This window comes from Scomber scombrus, chromosome 1 (assembly GCF_963691925.1).
Source record: "Scomber scombrus chromosome 1, fScoSco1.1, whole genome shotgun sequence".
NCBI classification, from domain to species: Eukaryota; Metazoa; Chordata; class Actinopteri; order Scombriformes; family Scombridae; genus Scomber; species Scomber scombrus.
Window position 1 is genome coordinate 31061597 of NC_084970.1, and position 25358 is coordinate 31086954.

General features: G+C 39.5%; 2 protein-coding genes across 2 annotated transcripts; one reads left to right on the plus strand and one right to left on the minus strand.

Moving 5' to 3' along the window:
- Window positions 1–1029: 1029 nt before the first annotated feature.
- On the minus strand, window positions 1030–7263 carry traf6 (TNF receptor-associated factor 6). The gene is made up of 8 exons (XM_062416655.1): window positions 7144–7263; window positions 5502–5827; window positions 5114–5264; window positions 4403–4561; window positions 4199–4270; window positions 3622–3699; window positions 3156–3479; window positions 1030–2632 (listed from the first exon to the last, which is right to left on the minus strand). The coding sequence occupies exons 2-8, from the start codon at window positions 5825–5827 to the stop codon at window positions 2027–2029; spliced, it is 1716 nt and encodes a 571-aa protein (XP_062272639.1). The 5' UTR covers window positions 7144–7263; the 3' UTR covers window positions 1030–2026.
- A 225-nt stretch (window positions 7264–7488) lies between these two features.
- On the plus strand, window positions 7489–25125 carry ttc17 (tetratricopeptide repeat domain 17). The gene is made up of 25 exons (XM_062430556.1): window positions 7489–7659; window positions 8276–8365; window positions 8955–9124; window positions 9548–9659; window positions 10864–10995; window positions 11807–11916; window positions 12033–12180; window positions 12970–13109; window positions 13600–13760; window positions 14247–14359; window positions 14544–14696; window positions 14843–14958; window positions 15140–15299; window positions 15453–15524; window positions 15851–16075; window positions 17966–18185; window positions 20032–20151; window positions 20959–21254; window positions 21369–21522; window positions 21645–21765; window positions 22131–22290; window positions 22648–22731; window positions 23435–23554; window positions 23706–23849; window positions 23935–25125. The coding sequence occupies exons 1-25, from the start codon at window positions 7489–7491 to the stop codon at window positions 24064–24066; spliced, it is 3624 nt and encodes a 1207-aa protein (XP_062286540.1). The 3' UTR covers window positions 24067–25125.
- Window positions 25126–25358: the final 233 nt, after the last annotated feature.

The following is a 25358-nucleotide window of genomic DNA, read 5'->3' on the forward strand; positions in this document are numbered from 1 at the left end:
ATGATGTAATTGGAGGAAATTGGCACTTATTTGGTTTTGCATTTGGTTTAATAAAATTATGTAGTAATGATTGATGTCTCTCTGGTTTTCAATAATGATTCATAATAATTTGTATATCATTAATATATAGCCCAAGTCAGTAGTGGGTGTGTGTTGAAGAAGGCTTGGCTGTAATTAGTAAATAATATAATAATTTTTGAGTATATATTTAATTCATTAAGAGCAAACAACTATTCAGTTGTCAAGGTAAATAAGGTCAAGGTAAAACAGTGATCAATGTTTACACAGTGAAATCGCATTGAATGCCATAGCAATGCAATACTAAAGGCAGAAAAACAACAAAATACAATTCAGCCTATTACCTACAGCTGTAAAGTAAAGGCTAAACAGGCAGCATATTGTTTTAAAGTATTAATCAATGAAGTTGGATGACTACTGTTAGATACAGTGCTACGTCAACTCCATGCGGTTTTCAGCAGAGATCACATTAGGCAGGAATGTGTGATGAAGGCACCATGAATTATGTTAATATTTACTGATAGCAACCTACTTGCTGATATGCAAAGCTGTGACATATTCATCAAAAATATACAGCAATGCCAAAAGCTGGTAAACAGAAGGCCCATTGAGTTCAAAGAGAGTGCTATCATTAATTTGCCGATGACGACACAAGTCAGTCACAAGTACAGTCAAAACTGATGAAGCGTGGCAAGCTGAACTTCAAAAGTACATGAATATGTGTCTGAGTTCATTTTTCTTACAATAAAATAACTTAAAATAAAAGGTACCCTCTGGAGTTTTTTTGTAACCAAGCAGTCATGTTTACAGACAGTGTTTCTCATTAAAATGTATTGTGTACTGTGTAGCCTATCAGTTGATTGAATTTCCTTCTTCATAAATTCCAGCATCAGCTTCTATAGACACATACGTTACTTGCCAATTTACCACCAGCATCAAATTTCAATCAGTGGAATATCATAAAAGTGAAGGAACATGTGTGTGTATATATATATATATATATATATATACACACACACACACACACACACACACACACACACACACACACATATATATGCACATATAAATGCAGCTTCAACCTCTCCAGTTCACATGATAGTCCTATGCTTCATGGTTAAATCACTGAGAAATGGAGACTGTGTTCCAAGAGTTTGCCTCATTAATTCCAAATTAGTTTTTCACCTGGCGCTGACAAAGAAAAGGTTGTCCAGGCATCCATGTTTTAAGGTCCACAGTGTATGCACATTAGAGTCCTTGAAGGTTCCTTCCACATAGTCAAAAATTCCATGTGTAACATTAATTTTGTAAAAATTGTGGAGGAGTGAAAAGATGTTTTTGAGAACAAGCCACTCAATCAATTGACCTGTGATTCAAATCACGACACAGAGACTGTCCCACAGCCCAGTGCAATTCGAGAGAGCTTGGTTTTCTTATATACACAACTACTTATTTGCATTTCTGACCTATGCAGTCAGCATGAATGTGTACTTGCTTGTGTGTACACATATGGATCTGCATGCACAGTTAGTAGAAAATGAAATACAAAACGTTCATTCATGTATTGCTCTACAGTACCACTAGTGGCCAAAGATTCTACAAGGTATCTATAACATTCAGTGCTTTCTCCAAAAACCAGGAAATAAACAACAAACAAATGGACATCTTAAACTGGTATTTTCAGCTGATTATACATTATTGACTATTTAAACTATTTGAACGTATGGGGCTTGCTGAAAGTTTGTACCATGCAGGTGTGAAGACAAATTTCAAAATGTTTGCATTTATCTATAAAAACAAAAATCACATTGACAAAAGTTGATGAACAAATAAATACTAGCATACAACAATGCTTGCACTGTCAAAATTTTAAATGAGTGTGAGCACCAACTTTTTCCTCCAACCAACCAACAATTGAAATCAATCTAGCAGTATTGAAACACTATACTGACATCACAGCATGACTGGCATAGACACAGTAAATTAACCCATAGATATCATTTTGATTTTAGTCCCTTGAAACTGAGGCCTCGGGCCCTCTAGGCTGCACTGTTGGTCCCTCACGGTGAAACACATTGTCGAAACGTGGCGTGACTTCACAGCGGATAAGAAGTGTGTCGTCTTTAACAAAGGATCTCTGACTCAGCTGTGTCAGGTGCAGAAAGGTCACGTAGCCAAATCCTTTAGGGTTGCGCTGGATGGTGGGCTTCTGGAAAGCTTGCAGGTCTGGCTTAGTCTCCATCAGCTCCATGTGGTGCTGACCCTCAGGGCCCTGGTCTAGGATGGCGAGTCGGATGGTGCCCTGGAACGGCCAGGTCAGCAGCCCATCATAAGCTCCTTGCATGGTGTGGACAAATAGGGAGATGAAGTTGGAGCAGCGTGGGGCGTTGGGGGTCTGCAGGTGTAAGCGCAGGCACAGTTTGTAGCCTGGGCGACCAGTGTAGAAGCCTGGGCTGTGCTCAACTACTGGCTGTCCTGCTTCTTGGTTCCGCAGGTGGGAAGAGAAATTTTTGAGGCGCCAGATGAAGATACCGTGGCACTGCTGAGCCTCCAGCTCCTTCACTGTGTCCTCCAGCATAGACACCCTACGCTGGAGCTCCGCAAGCTGGCCTGCCTAAAGAAGAGATGGGACAATAGTTTTAAATTACAAACAGTGGATTAAAAACGATGATGGGAGGATCTAAAATATCTTTAACAGGTAGAGAAAATGTGCTGTATTTTAACATCGGGAAAAGAAAAGACAGGTCTTGAAAAATAATAGAAATCTATAACTGATTAAGTCATGGCTCATGACTTCTTGTAATAGAAATATTTTCTACAAAAGCATGTTTTACATTTCAGCTTATTCACTTTCTTCCAAAATATAACTATTATTATTAACTCAAAGTACCACATAAGTATGAAACGTGATTCTTTCATTTGTCTATGTCCTTTAAAAACCATCTGGCTCTGCATTCAATCAACTAATACATGTAAGTTAAAATGACCTGCCTAACTTCCAATTCCATTTCTGCATTGTCTGATACATACGGCAGAGATCGGACATCAAGACATTACAGGGACGTGTCGGATATGAAGATAGATCCTGTGATTACATAGACAAACTGCACCCACATATGCTGAAGGACTTCTCATACCCGTGTATCTTTTAAGATGATGAGCTCACGTAGCTGGTGATCCTGTTTCACCAGTCGTCCATCCATCTCCCGGAGCCTCTGCATCTCTTCGCTAGGCTGAGAAGGGGCAAAGCTGCTGTTGCAGCTTACAGTTCCTCTGGAACCACCAGAGGCGGATACTGATGCTGCAGATCCTTGATCCTCAGAGGAAACAGATGGTGCAAGTGCCCAGAGTGATTTTGGGGTGGTGCCATTAAGGCTAAAGCCACGCAGGAACTCCGCCATGTAGCGCATATGCATCTGTGTGAACTCCTGCATGTGCTGAGCCAAGTTGTGGCGCTGCATCTACAGAGGAACACATTTTTTCCTTTTTTAAAAATTTGGTCTAGTTGACTAAAATGACTAATAATTTTGTAATAAGCAGTGTGTCATCAGTGTGTCAATGATATACTTTGTAAAACAAGAAGCTTTACATTTGATAACCTACCCTTTCCTTACATCCAAAGGTGCTAAAGTTACAGGCAATTGGTGCTTTTGGGCAATCTGTATCACAATGAGGCCCAATCTGAAAAAATAAACAAAAAAACAAAACAATAATCAGCTCAGCTTCACTTATATTTACTCAAATGACGTTTCAAAAAGCATTTCGGCAAGCTTTTACTGCATAAACGTGAAAAAAATTCAATGGGAAAAACATTTTGGGAAAAACTCCTTCAATCATTCAATCACCATCACTCGCAGTTACTATTGTGGAAACAGTGTGTACCCACATCAGCTGTGACACGCGCAGTGAGTGGGTGTGGAAAGGTTCCCCATTGTTCAAACAAAAGAGAAGTTCCTTTTGGCAGAAGTTGGCTAAATGAATAACAATTCAGAAGTGTAAAAAAGATCTTTGATGTAGCATTTTTTGACAACAGACATTTTGACTTGTGATTGCTGTAAAATAAATATAATGATAAATATAATGTTCCAGTAAGCCATGCCAGTGAGTTTACATTTACAACACTAGGGGAACAAGCACACATAAATGGAATACAGCCGTTAGTCATCCAGCACTGACTCACCTGGTCTCTGATGAGATCCATCTCACAGTACTGGCACTTGACATTGGCAAAGGGACACTGCAGCTCATGAAGCTGAAAGGAAACCGAAACCATACTGTAAGGAGACTAATCCTCATTGATACATGGTAAAGGTAAGTGATTTTGCTTGAATAACTATTCTAGAAAAAGGCAAGAGGAACAATGCCATGAGTGAGTCAACGGTACCTCTCTCTCCTCAAATACAAAGCATGCCACACAGTCTGAACACGACACAGGTCTCCTTAGGCACTCATTCGTTTTGTGCTCCTCTAGGTAGCTTTTTCTCACAGACTTTTGGCACAGTGGGCAAGGCACAGTTGCAAACTGACACTGCACCACATGTTTCTGAAAGGAAAACAAAATATTTAAACAATGCAGTTAATTTTATTCAGTAACAGTATTATAGCAGTGGTTCTTATATATATTAATTGTCTAAACCAGAGAATTAAATGCCATAACAAGAAATAGTATCATAGCCCCTGAAGTCCCTCTTTACTCCATTATTGTGGTCATACATCAGGGAAAGATACAAAATGTTGTGAAAGTGTTAATTATGAATTCATCACAATTTGAGATCCTCTGTACTAACTGCCTCTTAAAATGTTGAAACCTGCATCAATCTACAGTTGCTGCACAGTGCTTCATATGCATTAAAATAACAACTTAACAACTTTGGTAAACTACCCAGACTGCTGAAACCTTACATTACTTTCAGATAAACTTTGGACTGAGTTTTAGCACGTAACAAGGTCTGTGGATCTTTGACTGGAGGAATGATTACAGCACATAAAACCCGTTGCAACATCCTGTAAATGTGACTATTCTTTTATGACAAACTTGAAAACTTGTATACTTGTAAACTTGTATACTTGTAATCGTATCCTTTAAAATTCTCACCTCCAAATGTCGGAGCTCCATTTTGTCATCACAGCCAGCATTTGGACAGCGAACAGTTAATGAAAGAATCTCCCGTTTGGCAAAGTTATCAGGAAACAGCTGGTCTTCTGACAGCATTTCATTGTCCACAGGGCATTTCTGTCCTGTGTCACTGTATGGCAGGAGGAAGAAAAGGAATCCTTTAGATTTAGCCTTATGATTATCAGTAGGTGCCCTTTATGTTGCATCATTTACAGTAGAAAGGACCTAAGACAGATAGTTCTGCTGCTATTGCTAACAAAGAATTAACACATCTTCAAGAATGAGCTGTGACACAGTTGTTAATAAAATTGCATTACAAACCTAAATTAGTGCTCAATATTCTCAAGACAGTTACACAGTAGCATACCGAATGGACTTCTCAATGCAGTTCTTGCAGAAACGGTGACCACAGGGTGTTTGGATGGCATTCCTCAAAGCCATGAGGCAGATAGGGCACTCATATTTACTCTCTAGAGGTGGGTCGAACTCCACGTCGTAGCCCTGGAGGGGGACGGCAGCCTGAAGACTGCTGGAGTTGCTGCTGATGAAGGTGCCAGGGCTCTCTGAGGGGCTGAGCATTGATTCTTGTTCCTTTTCCAGCATTGCCAAGGCACAGCTGGACAGCTCTCCACAGACAGCTCCTTCATAACTGTCCTCCTCCAAACTCCCCTTATTACTATCAAAGCAAGCCATCTGTGGATAACAGGACAAAAATGAGAAATCAAAGGGTGGCATCAGCAACTATTCCATGTTTCTTTAAAGTGAGAGGTCACCACTGCAACCATAATGAAGACAGCTCAGGAAAGACTTTTCCTTTTAGGGCAGCTAGAACATTTTCCCCTATCGCAGGATGTTATGATGCAATTTTATTGTGCTGGTATGGAGTATCCTCACCTTCACAATACCTGAAGTATTGCAACACTTACTGTTTAAATATAAGAACTGGCTCACAAATTACAAACAGAGTTATCAGCACTCACAGATAAGTGCACATCTCTTTTTCAATGATGTGCATCAGGAAATAAAACACGTGTTCCTTATTAAACCAGGAACCTGCTGCTGACACCTAATGTTTGTCTGACCAACGGTCCAAAATCCAAAGATATTCAGAAATACAAAGAAATATTACAAAGGAAGCACAAGGTAATTAATGCTTTTTGCTTGAAAAATGACATAAAGATGACTTTGGCTTTCTGTAAATCAACTAACCTGACTAATTGTTTAGTTTATTTATCATTTTTCTATTCATAAAGGTTTTATAGATTGACGAAGCTCAACTATGATTTTAACACTTCTTAAATGTCTCAATCTGCTTATGTCATGTCTTGAGGTTCCAGTTTTGTTTTTGTTTTGAGTGAGCTCACCAAAACAAATCTCTAGTCTAAAATACCCACAGTACTAATGAATTACTAGTGAAGTAATGTACTGAATCTTTCTTATTTAATATTTTAATAGATTTAAAGGTAACATAAAATAGTATTTAAACCCTGAAGTAGATTACTATTTTTCTGGTCAGGGTACTTCTCTGTATCGTGGAGAAAAATAAATAATATCAACACAATTACAGTTTATTTAGTAAATGCACAGCTGCAGATGTGTAAGCATGGACACCACATCTGTTAATAATACTGTTAGAGAAAAATAGATTGAACAAGTGTCGAAACTATAGTTATTTATATAACTATAAATAAAAAATAAGGTAAAGCTACACCTGAGTGGGAAACAGCGTTATAAAGTCATTAGTTTTCATAATTAGCATGACTCAACAAGGCCCTAACTACTCTGGTTACACAGCTAATACGGTGTAACTAACGCAGAAAGTCCCCAAATTATTTCGGTACATATAAAACAATAAAACAAAAAAAAAACATATGTATTTTTTTTTTTTTACAATGAAAACCGTGTTGACAACGTTGACACTCATGTCCGTGGATGCGGAACTACAACTTTCAAACCTGAACACGATTTCTTTAATAAAAAGAGAGACAAATAAAAAGGAAGATACTGACCAGCAGTGATGAAACACGTCCTTCAACAGGCTTAAAATACTCCCTGGTGTGTGTAAGGGCATTTATATAACGTTACATGGGGGCTCACCCTTTGCCTTGAAAAACGTCTAGAAGTTTTCGTTTCTACAGTGTTTCCTGTTTTTTCTTTCCAAACGTCATCGCAGATAACCTGTTGGGATTTTTTTTTTTTTTATAGTGTTTCACCTTGAGCGCCCCCCTGGTGGTCGGAGGCTGCTACTGCGCCTCCCCTTGAGCGCCCCCTGGTGGTTGGAGGCTGCTACTGCGCCTCCTTTCCTTTGCCTTGCCTTGTTGCCACAGAGCCAAAAAAAAAAAAGAGACAGAAAAATGGCGGACCTCAGGAAAATCTATCCTGAGTCTTTGCCCTGTCGTGTCAACTATTCGCGAAAACCTTCATTTCAGGGGAAGCTTTTTATCCTCCTCTGCATACTGGTGGTGGACTCTGGTGGAGCTACGACCCACTGGGTTGTCACGGAGGATGGAAAGATTCAACAACAAGTATGACCCTGCTAACGCTTACGTTTAGGCTTGGCTAGCTCGTAAAAAGGCTACCTCTGCTAGCATCAATCAGCAGTGAACATTTTGGTTTATATTGTCCTGTTATAATGTAATGTTAGTAGCTTGTTTGACTCATTTAACCATGTCGGTAATGTTAAAATAAAATAAAAAACTTAACATTCAATTCCCCACAATATGTTTAGTGGTTTAGTGTCGCTATGTCTATTAGCTTCCATCAGCTACCTTAAAACTAGTAAGGTGTTTGAGGTCAAGATGACCAAAATATTTCAGGCCCATGTCAGGCGTCCTCGCTGGAAATCTGCTAATCAATATGTCATAATCAATAATTAATACATGCTCGAGATGACTGTGTTGTAAGTCGTTGCTTATTTGCCAGCAAGCTGCTATACCTTCATTGAAAGAGGAAAAATAGTGTTTATGTTTATGTCACAAGCTGTGTAGCTAATTATAGAGCATTTCTTACATGATTTTGTATTTGTAATGTATGCATGTATGCTGTCATATTATCAGATTTATCTTTTAGGCTGAGTGTGTTTCGCCCCCTCGAACTTGCTGACTGTTACTGAGTCCTCATCGCATTGCTTTTTCGTTTCAGGTTGACTCCCCTTTGAATCTGAAGCATCCACATGATGTAGTGATCTTCATGAGGCAAGAGACCCGAGTTAATTACCTCAAGAAACTAGAGGTGTGTGAGAGTTTTAATTTGGACTGGTGTCATGCCATGATGTGTTTCTCCAAGCAGGTTTCACTTCTGGTTTTCATTCTGGTTGTAAAAGTGCTAATCTCTCTAAGACGACTGTCATTTAGATTTATTGGAACAGATGTGCTCTTTTACTTTAACACAATTAATCAATCAATCTTTATTAATATAGTGCCAAATCACAACAAAAGTTATCTCAAGACACTTTTCACATAGATCAGGTTCTAGACAGTATGACCTTTAATTTAATTTAAAGAGACCCAACATTCCTACATGAGCAAGCACCTGGCGAAAAGGAAAGGAAAGGAGAAACTCCCTTTTAATGGTAAGAATAGACAGAACCTAGCTAGAGGTGGACGGCCATCTGCTTGATTGGTTGTGGTTGAAGGAGAGAGAGAAAGGGAAAAGGGCACAGTCAATCAATCAACGAATACTTTCAACCTCTGCAACCATTATAATGCATATTATTTAAATTCCTTCTAATCACTGTCTTCTTCTTTATTTTGAGTTTCTTAATTTGTCCCCATTTCTTCACTGATTTCATTGTTCTTGGTTCTTGGTTCTTGTCGAGCAGAAGCAGCTCGTGGCACAGAAGATACACATCGAGGAGAACGAGGACAGGGACACAGGGCTTGAGCAGCGACACTACAAAGAGGATGCAGACTGTGTCATGGCTAAGGTACCCCTGGGAGACCTGGATCTATATGATGGCACTTATATCTCCTTGGAAAGCAAAGACATCAGGTGAGTGTCAGGAAAGAGAAATGATACAAAGAAAACATGTTTATGCTAATATTTGTATTTTCTCCATGATGTTTTTTTGTGGTGATTAGGGTACTGAGCACCATTTAAATCTGTATATAGCCTAATGACAGAGGTGAGGGTACACACAATTGTGCACATAGTCTCAGTATCATCATGAAGGACTGTCTGTGGTATTTTTTTCAAGTAATTTTTTTCCATATAATTATTGTTATTGCCTCAAATTAAATGCCTAACCTTAGTCATTGTAACTGTCACTGTTATTTCTTGTTTTTATTTGACAGTTTTGTCGGTAAGATAATTTATCATAGTATATTTTCTTTTAGTGCCAGATCAGTGTATCAAATAATGCTTTTTTCAGTTTTTTGAATATGTGGTAATCATCTTCTTCCCTCGTTCCTGTAGCCCTGAAGATTATGTGGATTCTCGATCAGCTTTGCCTCCAGATCTAGAAAAGCCTGACTGCACCAACATTTTTGAACTACCTTATAGTATCCATGCTTTCCAGCATCTCAGGGTGAGTAGAGACCAAACTTCTCAATTGTTTGTGTTTAGAGCTGAAAAAGATGTTAATGAGTATCATCTCAATTGCTTTATTCTTCATGACTGAATAAAATGTGTTAGGAATAATATACAAACTTACTCATCTGTTTATGAGATGCTGCTCTCCACTCAGTACTCTCCACTCTTAAAATAATCTTAATATTGTCACATGAACAGACACAGTAGAAAATAATAAATACTCCAATATTGGTTCACAGTTAAAACAGTCATAGAAGGGCCAGGATAAAATGTAAGAATGATGGATCTTTAAGTATGAGTATAAGTATTTTGGTTTGATGGTGGTTTTGTAGATTATTAATTTGATCAGTGTGCTAACAGCAAAATAAGTCTTATCTGGATCAGTTCTGGTGCTGGGTTACTGAGTTGTCGGTCAGACACTAATGTGAATGAAGCGTTGACCAGAGTTCAAGAGCACCAAAGATGAGATATAACCTGGACATTTACAGATATCTGAATACCAACAGTACTCAAGATTCGCAGTCAGGAAAGCTAAATTAACCTCATCAAATGTAATGCAGTGGAGTCTTGTAATTATCCTCAGTAATGACCCTGACAGTGTAATGAAAAATGTAATCTAAAGGACCAGAGTGGGCCAGAAAATTCAGAAAAGAATCTGCTTTAAAAGTCATCTTCTTGTATCTGAAAGGAAAACTAGTTTTGTGTCTGTACAAAAAGCCAAGCTGGTGTTGCAGTTTATTAACAAGTTTGTCTGTATGATATTTAAATGTAGATTTCAATTCGGAACAGATGCTAAGACATTTATAGTCCGTGACCCTTTTAGTATTAAAAATGGTCTCTGAGGACATAATATGCAAATTACTGTAATCTGTGTTTCTTGATCTCGAGAACAACATGATTTGATCTTGTGGTTGCATTTAAGTCCAGAAACTATTTTAGAAATAAGACCCTTGGGTACAGATTAAAGGCCAGTTGTCTCTGCTTTATTTCAATAGGTCATCTTTTTATTATCTGTACTGACTTTATCAGGTTGAGGATCACAGGTTGGACAGAACATCAGATTTGTTTTTATGTAATTTCACAGACATTTTAAATCTGTGCTTCAGAGGTTGGTTTGCGGAAACATGCTCCCGTCAGCTGCAAGCAGAAATGTTTGTAAATTGAATTTGAAAGATCATTTTGACTTTGGTCTGTTCCAGGGTGTTCAAGAGAGGGCAAACCTTACCTCCCCATTGCTTTCTAAGGAGGACCCTATTTTTAGTTCATTGTCTCAGAAGCTGGGCCGCAGTATTGATGATGTGGGCCATCGCATCCATCAAGGGTTACTGATGGTAAGTTCTACCTTCACAACTTTGTCTCACAAATATACAAGTTTAGCCTTTTGCACATTGAGCACATAAGCATGACGTGTGTTGAAAATGGCATCAGAAACAAACAGCATCAGAAAATTGGTGTGGTTTTGTAGATGTATTGATGGCAAGCAGTAGTGAGCGAGGCCTCACATATAATGACGGTTATCGGTGCCACTGCTTTAGAAATAAACAGGATTTTAACACAGATCACTTCAAAAGTTTGTTTTTGACTCTAAACGAAAGTAAACACAGGAACCTTCCTCTTTCAGGAGCCATTATAGCTAACTACTGTACTATAGGGTACTACGTCTGGAGTTTGCACATCATTGTCAACATCTTCAGTTTGTTTATATCTGAGGCTGTTGCTTGGACAGTAAAAAGTGGACAAGCAACATTCCTCACAATCTTTCTGTGGTGTCAATGCACGTGTCAGATAGCCGGCAAATTGCCCCGGATATATAGATCTCTTTGCAGTTAGCCATTATGCTGCTACAGGCGATGATTAATGTAAACCTCTATGTTAACAGTAGAATTAGCCACTTTCAACCTAGATAAAGGCTCAGTCATGCAAAAAACAACAACACAATAAACACCATGAAACTGCTCAAATCTTTAAAAAATACCATGATTCTTATTTTTGGTCATACTGTGTAGCACTAATTCACAGTATCAGAAAGTCAGCATAATAGAAATAAAAATTAAAACTATGTTGGGGAAAAACTAACCTAACAGTTAGCAGTCAGTCATTTCAAGAAATCAAAAAAAATGTCTGTGCGATTGTGTGTTTCAGAACTCATCATCCTGGGTGCTGTACAACATGGCGTCATTTTATTGGCGTATGAAGAACGAGCCACAGAAAGCAGTGGACTGTGTAGTGCGCGCTCTGCATTTCTCCCCAAGGTACTGTCAGGCTAGTCAGAAGGCAACTGCTCTAGTATACTGTTTATTGTTCGAGATTGCTCTTTTGTCCACATCCTCACACTCTGTTTGCTTGTGTGTGTGTGTTATATTTGTAGGCAGCACAAGGATGTGGCCCTGGTTAATATGGCCAACATCCTGCACCGTGCCCATTTCTCAGCAGATGCTGCTATTCTAGCCCACGCTGCCCTGGACCTTACCTCAGATCTCTTCACCAGCCACTACACATTGGGCAACATTTATGCTGTAAGTTGAGAAGAAGTCAGTCTTCAGCAGCATGTTGCAATAGTGTTGTTTTCACTTTGACAGTATGCTGTAAAAATCAACTTGTGTAAGCTTGAAACCTTTTTCCAGTTAAGGTACTTTATGTCATTATGTGTGTGCTTATGTTAAATAAAAGCTTAAGCAACAGGACGGTTTACTCACTGCCACGGAAAACAATTTATCAAGGTCATTCTGAGGCTAGTTAGATGACATGATTTCAGCTTTACTTTTTTGCTTCCCACTTACTGTAACCTAACAATGCTATTCATTAAATGTTGGTAAGAACAGTTTTATTGAGACTTAGCAAATTAATTAATAGTATGTTTAGTTTTCCTCTCAGAAAATGTATTTTTCAACTACAAAACTTTAGACATGAATAATGCACCTGTAATGTCAATTAATCTGAACAGCATGCTCCTGTTCTTATCTTTCCTTGTGTTGATATAGTAGCTCACCGGCTATGTGCTGGCTCTTTTTTATTGATAATGACTTCCTCTCTCTCACCACCTGCAGCTGAGTTTCAGGGCTCCCATAACGCTAATGAGACAAAATCAGTCTGTTAGCAATATTTTTTTAGTCAGTATATTTATAGCAGATAATCTTTTCATAATATAAATAGCATGTCAACCCAAACATAAGCTTTTTAATATTTATTTAAGTAGTCGAAGCAGTAGTTTAAAAATAACTGATTTCTACATGAAACAAATAAGTGCTTTGTCCTCTGCTGTATCCATGGTATGTATGTCTCCTCTTCCGTCACTGTCTGACCAGATGCTCGGGGAATACAACCACTCAGTGCTGTGTTATGAGCAGGCACTGCAGGCCCAGCCAGGCTTTGAGCAGGCCCTGAGGAGGAAGCACGCTGTGCTCTGTCAGCAAAAGCTGGAGCAACGCCTAGAAGCCCAACACAGGTAGACAAGCTCCCCTACACTCACGCTCCAAGTACTGTGGTTGTTTTCACAGCATTGCCATATATGTACACACAATCGGATATTACAGAGGTAAGGTATTCGCCAAGATGGCAAGACATCAGAGATAACTATCAAATTACTGCTACACTACATGTTGGATCCTGGTTTTGATTGTCAAAGGACGCATTCAGATAGCTTTTCTGCTTTCCCTTTCTGTTTTTCTGTCTATTTTTGATGATAATTATTCTTTACAAATGAATTTATAAGCTGATAAGAAAGACAGAGTACATGGGAGTGTCACACGTATTTCTGTTTGGATAGTGCCACGCAATCCAACAGTTTCAACTGTTCTTAAAACCATCAGTGGCCTGCAAGGAAAATGCAAGGCTAGCACTTAAGTGTTGTGGTTGTAGGATGATCGTGACAAGTACTTTGTTACCTTGCTATACATTTCTGACAACTGTTAAGTTTCGCCTTTCTACATTTGTAGATCATTGCAGCGGACACTGAATGAGCTGAAGGAGTACCAGAAGCAGCATGACCACTACCTTCGCCAGCAGGAGGCACTGGACAAACACAAGCTGCTGCAGGAAGAGCAGATCCTGCGCAACATTATCCATGAGACCCAGATGGCCAAGGAAGCTCAACTTGGTACGATGCCATACACAGTTACTAGTGCAGGACATTATAGCATTGAGAGCACATAAAACAATCATGATGTTTGAAAGTTTTATAATCTCACAATTCTGTCAATTCATTTTTATTTTTATTTTTATTTTTGTATATATTTACTTTTGCTATAATTATAAAGCTAATTGTTTTAGTTGGTCCAGAAAGGCAGAACCAGATATTGATTGCAAATAAAATAAAGCAGCTGAGTTAATCAGGCAAGTGTTGTGCATCCAGGGTTTCAGAAAGTGCTTCAAGGGAGGTGTTATAAATTGAGTTCAGCTTGAAAGAGCAGAAGTATCAAAGCAGTTGAGGCCAAGATGAATATGATTATATAGAACTAGAAAATGGCATTAGAAAGCAAGCTGGCTTTGATATTGATTCATTGATTTGATATTGCTGCATGCACATCCGTGATTCCTACACTGTAAAACAGCATCTGAGTACTGTGTATCATGTGAACTCCAGGGAACCATCAGATGTGTCGTTTGGGTCAGCAGCAGCGCAGCCTGTACTGTCCCTTTGACCTGCCTGTACGCTATCACCGTGGCGATCTATTTGAACATGTCCACTATGTACAAGTAAGTCTATGAAATATTACAATGTAGGAGATGTCCATAAGAATCATGGTTTTTATTAGAGGCGGCCACAATACGCAAATTATGTTTCTCTCTTCTCTGTTTTGCTGTATAAGCTTCAGTGGGAGAAACTAAAAGGCAAAATCACAAATGGGTAACACTTTTTGTTTTTCTCTTTGGTTCATAGTTCGGGGAGGAGGTGTCTGTGGCGTCCAGCGTGGCGCTTGTGTCAGAGCGTAACTCCAATCAGTCAGCATCCAGCCCTCAGCTCCATCCCTCTGTGTCCGGAGACCAGGATCCTGTTGCTGTCCTTTGGGGCAGCCATCAGGATTACACACAGGCAAGACACAGAACTACATTTAATTGCATATTGTTTATTTATTTATTTATTTAATTTGCCAGGCAGCTAGATGACTGCAAAGTGCACTGTCATTAGGCTTACCAGTATACTCTTAAGATTTACTCTTAAGTGTGCTTTTGCTGTAGGACATGCAGAGGATGTTGTGGCCTCAGAGAACTGACTGTGCCAACGAGTACCCGAGTGTTCCCCCTGCTCACCTGCTGCCAACATTCTACCTTCCACCTGAAACGCAGGGCCTCAGGTCAGTACCTATTTATGGATTTGACGTATTTTGTGCGTATGTAATAGCAACACAGCTACGTTCCATTTGTGTTTAAAGTTCTTCAGAATGATCTTCAAACCGCTTTACGAAACCAAGCAAAGAAAGCATAGACTGCATAAAAATGTCATCAGTAAAATATATCTCTTTTGTGTGTATTCAGCCCAGTGACAACTCTCCTCTACGGGGGGAGCAGCAGTCCTCCTCAAACTGTTTCTCTGCCAGAATGCGGTCCTGTCCCCCAACCACATCCAGCCCTCCTGCCGGCTTCACTAGACTGGCCCCTGGAAGAAAAGGAGCTGCCAGATTCCTTTGCCTCCCAGGTATGTGTCTGCCTGTTTATTTATGTATGTGTGTGTTTTGAATAACAAAAAGATGGGATAAGCTACAAGTTGTAGCGTAGTTGTGTGTGTTAGTGTTTCTATGGTAAGTACAAAAGAATATTCAAACATTAACATTGATGTATTTGATTACAGATACTGCAGTTACGCAGTGGAGGATGGACATTGGAGCAGATTGGCTCCAGAATAGTTCAAACTATGAAACAAGTCAGTGAAAGAAGTCTGTTGCAAAATGATTCCCCTCACAGTTACAATACTGTACATCCATCCATATCACCAAGGGCAGAAAGCTACTGCTGCACTCCTCTCTGCAGTCCACTCAATTGAATCGTGACCTGCTCGAGAGTTTAAATCCATAGAGAGTGGTACATGTTTTCTGTCTTAAATGATAGAATATGGATTTACCCCTAAGTGAGACAATGCTCATACAATCAAATTGTCATCAATCACTCTAACCCCTCTAAATTGCTCCAAACTTTCATTGTCTGAACACATCATTTTCAGAGCTAACAGAAGTTTATTTGTATATATAGGCCACTATACCCCGCTGGCAGGTCTACAATGAGGCAGCTCTATTCTGGCGGGCCAAAGGCAATGGCAGCCGTGCCCTGCAGTGCCTGCGCCAAGTGTTGAGCTCAGCCCCGCCCTCTCACCGCCACTTGCCCCTCACCAATGCTGCTAACCTGCTGCTACACCACGGCTTGACCACCCACGCACAAACACTGCTGGAACAGGCATTGGCTCTCAATGCATCAGAGGTAAAGGCACATTGATGCATCTACTGTTGGGATTTCCCATCATAGAGTTGCACACTACGATTTATTCTATTTATTTTGCACTGCTGCCCACTTTATTAGGTACGCTTGTCTGTTAGCACAAATAGGCAGCTTCTTTAGGCGTTATAATCGATAAAATCTTAACAGCACATGTTTAGTCATCATGTTCCTGTCATGCTCATGCTCTGTGTCAGTGTACATTTACTCTAATCTATCAGGTAAGCCAAAATAAGAAAGCTCGAATTCTACCAGAAATGAACATATGTCTTGTAGGTTTCAGTCTGGCAGACAGCCAGACAGGAATATGAGGATACAGCTGATAGTGCGGTAAGGGGCCATAAGGAAATGATTGGTTCAAATCTTAATAAAACTGTTGAATTCCTGCATTTGTTTCATTTTGTACAAGGCTATGTAAGTATACTAGGTTTGGGCGGTAGTTATTTTTTCATACCTTCCTGACATTTTACTGGGGTATGTGGTAACAGGGTGGTATTTGCATTTTTAAAAAACAAACACCCACACCCACTCGACCCCTTATGAAAGCCAATCCACATCATGCAAACTGTAAAAAAAAGGTGCCTGTCAACCGCCTGAACCCAATCTAACCTGACCCACAAACCGCCAGCTACGCTAAAAAAATGTGACCGATTAGGTAGAGGTACATGGTGAAACTTCAGAGTGAAAACAACACCGTTTCTTCACCGTTTCATCTTGCAACACAGGGGAGAAACTGCTGGTAAAATGTCAGGAATAAAGTTACTGAAGGCCACAAAATGAATATCAGCTCAAACAAAGAAAAGCCTAGTGAGTTCCATTCACAGCAAACATAACAACACACAAAAAACTCAGATATTGGCAAAAGTTTTCAGAGAAGTTTTAGTCACTTCGTCTGCATTTTTTACTTCCTACGGAGTCAACTAGCAGAAATATGGACAGCACCTCTGTGCAGTAGCAACCCACATTGTGATCAGAAGGGGGATTACATGCTGCCTTCAAGTACTCCTTGTAAAATCCAGTTCCTCTCTGGAGACTCTATTATTTTATGGTATTGAAAGTCACACCTTTGAGATTTCTAAAAACCCTGGTGCACCTTAATACTGTAATACCGCCCAAACCTGAAGTAAACTCTTGCATTTCTGTGACAAATCAAGGTGATCTTTGCCAGTGTCATTACCAGCCATACCAGTTGACACACAAGATACCATGACCTTATTACCAGTTAAACAACTTTTGATTAAGACCACGTCATCCCCAAAGACTGCTGACTAAGTGCACCTTTTAATGGCACACCCTTTGTCCAGTGAAGGCCTCCAGCAGTATGTTGCAATGTCAGAAAGCACTCATCATCCTGCAGACTGGCCAAATTTCAAAAGAGTACATTGGGAAAATGTCAAGTGTGTGGTCAAGAAAGTCAGCATTGACAGAGGTCTGTGGTTAACATTTCCACCATTTTATTAAATCAACCCTGCATGAAAAACGTTTTTTTAAGAGGTGTACCCAATAAAATGACCACAAGTGTGTGTATATAATGCATATTGATGATATTCTGATCCTGAAACCACTGGTGATTACAGTATATACAAGAACTGGAGGTAGTAACCAAGGTGACCTCACTTTTTTTTGCCTCAAACCGCAAAGATGTTTGTTAAAAAATAAAGTTGTTTACGTCGTTTTATCCATTTTTTTGTCTGTTACCAATAATCTTGCAGCATATATGACAAAATAAACTAGCCAACATGTGTAGGGGAAGTTATAAAATCTTGCATTGTTATTAAGATTTATTAAATACTTGCAATTTCAATCACAGAACTGTAGGATGTGCACATATCTTCTAAAGCTAATGCTTCCCTGTTTTTGTTTTTCCTGCATCAGCCCCACACCCTGCTCAGCCTGGTGAGCGTGCAGTTGGCCCAGGGCAACGTGACAGGTGCTCTGTCCTTGTTCCGCCACATCCTGGTGACGGCCGTTTCTTCCTCCACTTCCTACTCATCCTTTGCTGGCTGCGAACAGTGTCGCACCAGCTTACCTTTGCTGCGTTGTCTGCAGTTCTATCCCTTCCTTTACAACCTTTCACACCGACAGCCCTGCCCACGTGAGTAACTAATGCACACACACATATAATTCATGTTTTTCCTCAAGTTTGCTACCTATAGAGCATCGACAAAACATCAGCAGTGACCTGGAGATTTGGGATTTGGAGGCACAGTTTGGTAGCTGCTATAAAATCAAGCAGTAGTAGCATAACGTACCAAACTACTATACAGCTGCTCTCAGAACCTGGACTTTTTGTCTCTAAATTAGTGTTTATTTATTAAAAACATTACTAAAAGTATGTTTGTGCTCCTTTGGGCAATTCCAATGGCATTTAAGGCTAATGGGGATGAATTATTGTCATAATTTAAAAAAAAAACTTAGCTGGAAATGAGGCATAGACTTAAATGCACTTGCCCACCATTGGCCAGGACAGATTTTATGCTTGTTTCCTAATCTTATACTGAGAACACCCCCCACCCCCAATGTTGTCCCTTAAAGCTGCAAGAGTGGCTGTGAGAAACAAGTAGTATGTTGTGCTTCTGATGTGAACTGCGACTGTGCACCTTTTTCGTTATTCATATCAGTGGGAGTGAAGAGAAAAGTGCTTTGAAGTGGAGAAATTTTGCCACTCAATAATTTAAGCTGCAGAAAATAGCTGATGCCGAATTTAGAAGGGTCTATATTTTACTATCCAAAGCTAAATATTGCTCCCATGAAGCACGCCGAGTACATTTGGTCACACACAAACTTATTAAACACACACCCACCTTATGTTAGGGTAAAGGTTGTAATATACACAGAAAATAGTTTGTTTTTCATATCAAATGTTATCATGGCTACATTTCCTCCCACATGTTTGATCCTGTTAGGCGTATTGCTGCCTTTCAAACATATGCTAATAATCTGGCCACTCTATCTTTATTTAATGGTTTCAGAAAACATAAGCATTGATTAAGAATTGTGGTGAGCAGCAACCATGCCTGAATTATATTACTGAGTTATTGTGATGTAACCCTTTGAAGACAACTGGAGTTTTTGAATCAACTTTTATAAACAAATAAAAACTCACACCTACAAAGAATGACCTGAAATGCCATGTTGAAAATGAGGCTCCACAAGAACTGTTGGTTTAGTGTCACCAGCCGAGCAAATTAACAGCAAAATGTACCAGTCCGACAGAAGGAGCCATATAGGACTGACACAATTACAGAATTCTTGCAATTCTGACCACCGTTACTAAAGGCCTGTGGGAAGCCTGAAACAAATACCTTATTAAAGTTATAATTGAGTGCGACTTTTCACTATTAGAAAACAAAACAAAATATACACTTGGCTGCTGCAGACTAGACATCCTTGATGTCTTTTTCACTTTCATTGAGATGGTTAATAGTGAGCAGAGTGCGAAGACAGAGAAGCTAAAAGGACTGATTTGTTTGTTCCAAAAAAACAAAACAAAACCACTGCTGCCCATCTTATAATACAACATGTATCACTTTTGTCTAGAAGATTGTTCTCAGGGAATAGGTAGAGGATTAACCAGTATTGTATCTCCAAAGTAAAGAGCCTAACTTAATTATCTCCTAATAAAATTACAGTTAAATTGTAAGATATAACCTTATCAGGAAAAAGAAAATTGATTTTAATCTTATTTTGAAGTTAAATCACACAAGATTCATTTTACTCTACATGTACCAAGGCACAAATACATTATCAAAATACAAAAACTGTGTTTAACATTTATGTTTTTCACATGATGTGCTTTAAAAAAAATCAATATCTTTATTAATACTGTAAATTTGATTATTAATACATTTGTCCCACTGCCACCTGCAATTTAGATTCTGTAGCTCTACTAGTGTGGTAATGTTTTGAGTAATAAGTGTACATAACTTGTGTTTATTCAGAGGGTGCCGCCTGCATGGCTGAGGATGATCTTGGTATACAGCTGGAGGAGTGGGAGGGCAGTGAAGAGAAGCAGGACGCACCAGCCATCTCTGCCATGGAAGACTCTTTGCTCTTTGAGAGTAAGAATACGATTTAGTGACACCTTCAGTGGCAATGTGAAGTCCTTCCATTAAACTGCAGCAAACAGTGTTTAGTCAAAAGAAATGAGTTCAATCATGGCAGACTGTCTATTGAATACAGTTTGATAGATAATAACAGGAACTGCCATGATTTTCAATTGTATGTTACTACGTTCTAATAAAATATTCACATCCCCATGTCTTTGAATTTTCCTAAAATAATGTCGTGAAGGAGCCCCTTACTGTTAAAAATAGCAACGATTAAAAACACAGGCATTTATACCTATAACAGCCACCAAGTAAGATTGACCCATATAAGAAATTCATTTATTTCCAATATTTTAAGTTTCTAGGCAACAGCATTTGTTGGATTTTTGGATCTGACAGCTATGACATGTCATAAAAGAGCAGAGATCAATGACCTGTAAAAAAAACCTTTGCCAAGTGTCTGAAGTGCAGGAAAGCTGTGTGGAAAATGCACAGTCAAGCTGCTGAATGTCTGCTCAAAGTGTGTTTGAGGGACATACATAGACATTCCTTTATGAAGACAAAGCCTTCATACAATAAAAGTATCTAAGTATTAGAAATATGGGTACATTTTATCTGTTGGTGGTTTTAGCTATACAGCAACCCCTGGTGGTCGTACTGTTAAATCACTGCAGGTATGAATACTCTTACATATGTGGTCATCTGGGAGTTTAATGTTCTTCTCTGAATAGTATTTATCTCCTACTAAATCAATGAAATGCTCCTTCAGCTTAACACTCTTCTAATTTCCCTTTCTCATTTTTTCCTGTATTGACACAGAGGTGGTCCTGGACAGTAACGGCTCCGGTGAGGCAGCTGGACAACATCGGGCCTCTCCCTCTGTCTCAGGAACTGCTAAAATGACCACCCCGTTTGGAAGTGGAGGAGGGGATGGGGAGGAGGAGTGGCAGCTGAAGGAAGACCTGATGGGAGCTTTTGAAGGGGCCCTGGATGTCGGAGGCAAACGAGGTGACCTGCGTGGTATCCGGGTGCTAAAGAACGACCGTGTCATGGGGTCTCGTGCCGGCGGAGGGCCCTGCTTTGGAAACTGCGAGGACGACGAAGGAGCAGAATGGGCAAGTGTTCATTCTTAACCATTTCACAAAATAGAATTAAAACCATTAAAAAAACTCATACTGAAACGAGCACAGCTGAACTGAATGTGAGTTGTTTTTGTTGTTGGTCTTCAGATCACCTTCCAGGTAAAGCGTGTCAGGAAGGCGAAGGTGGACGGTACAGAGGGTATTGCCAGCTCTGATGATGGCCAGAACGAGGGGGCGCTGCCTGGAGGACACTCTGTCTTGGAGATCAGTGGACCAACTATCCCATCACCTGGCCCTTCAGGTACCATACACACCTACATTTTATTTGCTTACATCAGCATGAACAAAGGAAAAGCAGTGAGGCGCCAGACTCCATTCAGCTGAGAAAGACGGGGTGTTTTTTTCTCCTATTGCTTTGGGCAGGTCGCTGGAAGGACTACACAAGTCTTGGCTGGCCAGGGCCAGAGGAGTGCCAGCGGACACGAAGGGTAGACCTCACCACTGTAGCTAGCACCTGGTTGGCTGTTTCTGCCAAGAACATAGAGTAAGCTTCACACTGTCCTTTCATTGTCACATTCTCAGTTTATGTTAGATTATAACCAGTCAGTTACATAGAGCCTTAAAGATTTTTTATTTTTTTTGTATTTTGTTAGTTGGTCCCCTGTGTTGTCTTTTTTTACTCATGGAAGAACTGGAACAATTCATATATACAAATATTATATCCACAAAGCTTTTAAGACACTTTAGAAATGTATGTTTTTCAAATACCTGTGTAGTGTTAATACATACAAAACAAAGTGACTCATTGACATTCTTGCATCACAGCATATCAAAAATCAAAATTCATCAAATACACATTTTTTTTTTGCCTTTTTATGTTAAAATGTTTCCCCCCTCTGTCTTCCTCAGCATCACAGAGCACATAGACTTTGCCACTCCCCTCCAGGAGCCAGCTGCTGAGCCTTTATGCAACGCCAACCTAGCTGCCAGTATGCACACCCTTGACCACCTGGCAGGGGTGGCCAATCGAGCTGCGATACACTACACAGGAGAGAGCCAGCTGCGTGAGGTAGGCTGAGGCAGAAGTCAAACACTACAAGACATTACATGCATATTCTTCCCTTGTTAACAGATAGAAAGAGCCTATAAATGTGTATTTTTTCCAAAGTTATTTTAAATGAAAATGCACAATTTGCACAGCTTTCTACAAAAATCTCCCACTAGTAGTTTGAAACTCCACTTACCAATGACCCTGGTCTAACAGCCAAGACACCAGGGGTTGATTAAGATACAACGCAGCAGGTGTAGATAATGCATTCATAAAGTATGTCATACTCATGTGGAGAAAACCCTGGGATTCTCACAGCACAGCTCCACTTTATTAGTACATTGTTTCAAACATGTCTCCCCTTGTCTAAACCCTCAGGTCCTGCAGAACCTCGGTAAAGATAAGTTCTCCCCTCAGTCCTTTGAGCAGGTGGGCACACGCATCGCTAAAGTACTGGAGAAGGTAAGAGCTCTTAATGTTTAGACAGTTTGGAATATCGTCTAAATTTAATACAGCAAGGTATTTTCAAATAGAGAACCTTTCCTCGTATTTTATTTGAGATATAAAGATTTTCAGTTGTACAACACCATACTATTAGAATAGTAATGTTAGTGTGCAACTGGAATATAAACACGTCATTAGTCAACTCTTTCAAGCTCTTCTGTCGCAGCTTTTCAGAACATCGCCAGTGCTTTCCTCCAAAACTAAATCTGACACACTTGAGTGGTCCACTGTGAAATTCACTGTTTTGAAGCTCATTTAGTTCTTCATCAAAGTATTTTATAATATTTATTTTCTAAGCTGATAATCACAACTAGAAAAAGTTTTTCTCATTCAAACTGCCCACCAGTGACATAACAGGTGTACACCTCAGTAAGGCTTTGGACACTTGTAGCTCGTTCAGCCCTGATTTCAGATTTTTTTGTTATTAGTGTCGCCATGAATCCCAAAAATGAATTGGCAACTGTTTTTCTGAAATATTAAGATGCATTTAGCATTTGTAATGGATTTGAGTAACATTTAAATTGCTTGTATTTGGGAAAAACAGATATCATTTGAATAAGATGTTATAACTGCATTATTTAATACTAGCAACACTTAAGAGTAACACTCCCATCTCCCATTTAGGTCAAATGTGTGTTTCTTTTTCTTCCTGAAACTGCAGAATCAAACTTCATGGGTGTTGTCTAGTATGGCTGCACTGTACTGGAGGGTCAAAGGTCAAGGCAAGAGAGCCATCGACTGCCTGCGACAGGCCCTCAACTACGCCCCACATCACATGAAGGCAAGTTACCCCTGCTCTTCTTTCAACTTATAACCACTCCAGGACATCATGAGTTTTATCCCGTAGCTACAGTTGTAAAGTAGTAGCATTTTATAAAGTTTAAAGGTTGCAGCAATTAAATCACTGTTTTCCTTCTTTGCCTGTGACCCAGGATGTGCCCCTCATAAGCCTGGCCAACATCTTCCAAAATGCTCGACTATGGGAGGACGCTCTCACAGTCGCTCGCATGGCGGTAGAAATCGCCCCGCACTTTGTCGTGAACCACTTCACCCTCGCCAACGTCTATATAGCAATGGTAGCGGGCACAGTCAATTTGTTCATCATCACTCGATTACCTGTGTGTGATTTCATGCTGACGCGGTTCTGTTTCTTGACGGCAGGAGGAGTTTGAGAAAGCCATGCGCTGGTACGAGTCTACTCTGAAGCTGCAGCCGGAGTTCGCCCCCGCCAAAGACCGGCTAAGAACCATTCAGTGTTACCTGCTTACCAAGAGGGAGCGCCGTCAGCCCTAAACCTCTAAACCATTTTGAGCCCAGGAGTAGCCTGCAATCATGCACACAGCAAATAAAGAACACAAACATGTATACACACGCTCACACACACACACACATACACGTATACACATGTACACACACTCATCTGTAGACCACAGATAACTTGCGCAAAAAAAAAAAAAAAGTATAAGAAACTTAATTTTTGTTTAAGGTGAGGTATCGAAATTCATATCCAGTAGGATCTGGGTTTGTTTTTTCTTTAAGTTCTAGCTGCCCAAAGAATTATGTTTGAAACATCACAGGGTACGACTGTAGATAATTTTGCCCCCACAACATATCTGTCAAATGCAAGATCTCTCATTTCTCTTACTATCAAGAAGTAAAAACTGTCTTAACTCAGTTTTTTCTTGGTTTGCTTGACTAGCAGAAATGGAAGGGGATAAAATCACATAAGGCTCTCAAGTTATAGTTCATTCATTAGCAATATTCAAAATATATATTTTTATAATTGGAAGAATAGCTCACACTCTTCTGAAAAGACATTTCAGCATTTAAGTAAGAGGAGGTGTCATCTAAAACAAAGGTAATTCCAGTATATAATACCATTGTTCACTTGAATAATACTACAGTCTCCATACTGACATGTGACACCCGGTGATGGGGCTGCGTTTTAATTTATCTTAATTGGAAGTTTTAATTGAAAAGGTTGCAACGCAGTATTTTATTAAGTCTTTTACTGAGATGGTAAGGAATGTGCTTCTCAACTCAGAGGCTAAATGAGTTTGAATTGATCAATATATGCCCTACTATTTCTGCTTCATAAAATGGATGGGAATTCTCAGTTTTTGCACTTGTTTTTCTCCATATCATTCCTATTTATATGGGACCTACAAACTGTTTGATTTTTGCTACAAGCTAATTTAACTACAAAAAAGAGAGGAACTGAAATATGCTATTACATTTGCTTCTTAACTTATGGAAATCATCAGGCAGAAAAAAAGGTTTTGTCATTGAGCATCTATTAAAAAAAAAAAGTGGAATCTGTATTAAATGTACAGTATTAAAGGCAGTGTGTGGATTTCATCAATTTTTCTGTGTCAGTTCTTTTTTCTCTTAGAAATAAAAACAGCATTTGTACTCCTTTTAATCCCAGAGTTAACCATACAACTTGGAGTTTGTTTTACTATTAACACTGCACCCCTTCTTGTAAACATTTTAAATCCAGCCTAATGGTGGCACTATCCGACCTTTTTTAGGCAAACTCCTTTTGTGAACTCTTATAATAGCACTGAGTGTATCCGGTTAAAAGA

Bases quoted from the DNA above. Each gene is read 5' to 3' on its own strand.
- ttc17 (XM_062430556.1), top strand. From the start codon at position 7,489: ATGGCGGACCTCAGGAAAATCTATCCTGAGTCTTTGCCCTGTCGTGTC. The intron at 12,181-12,969 runs GTAAGTTGAGAA...CTGTCTGACCAG, and splicing joins CATTGGGCAACATTTATGCT to ATGCTCGGGGAATACAACCA. The intron at 23,850-23,934 runs GTAGCGGGCACA...TCTTGACGGCAG, and splicing joins CCAACGTCTATATAGCAATG to GAGGAGTTTGAGAAAGCCAT.
- traf6 (XM_062416655.1), bottom strand. From the start codon at position 5,827: ATGGCTTGCTTTGATAGTAATAAGGGGAGTTTGGAGGAGGACAGTTAT. The intron at 4,562-5,113 runs GTGAGAATTTTA...TTTTCCTTTCAG, and splicing joins TGGAGCTCCGACATTTGGAG to AAACATGTGGTGCAGTGTCA. The intron at 3,480-3,621 runs GTAGGTTATCAA...GTTCCTCTGTAG, and splicing joins CCTTTGGATGTAAGGAAAGG to ATGCAGCGCCACAACTTGGC.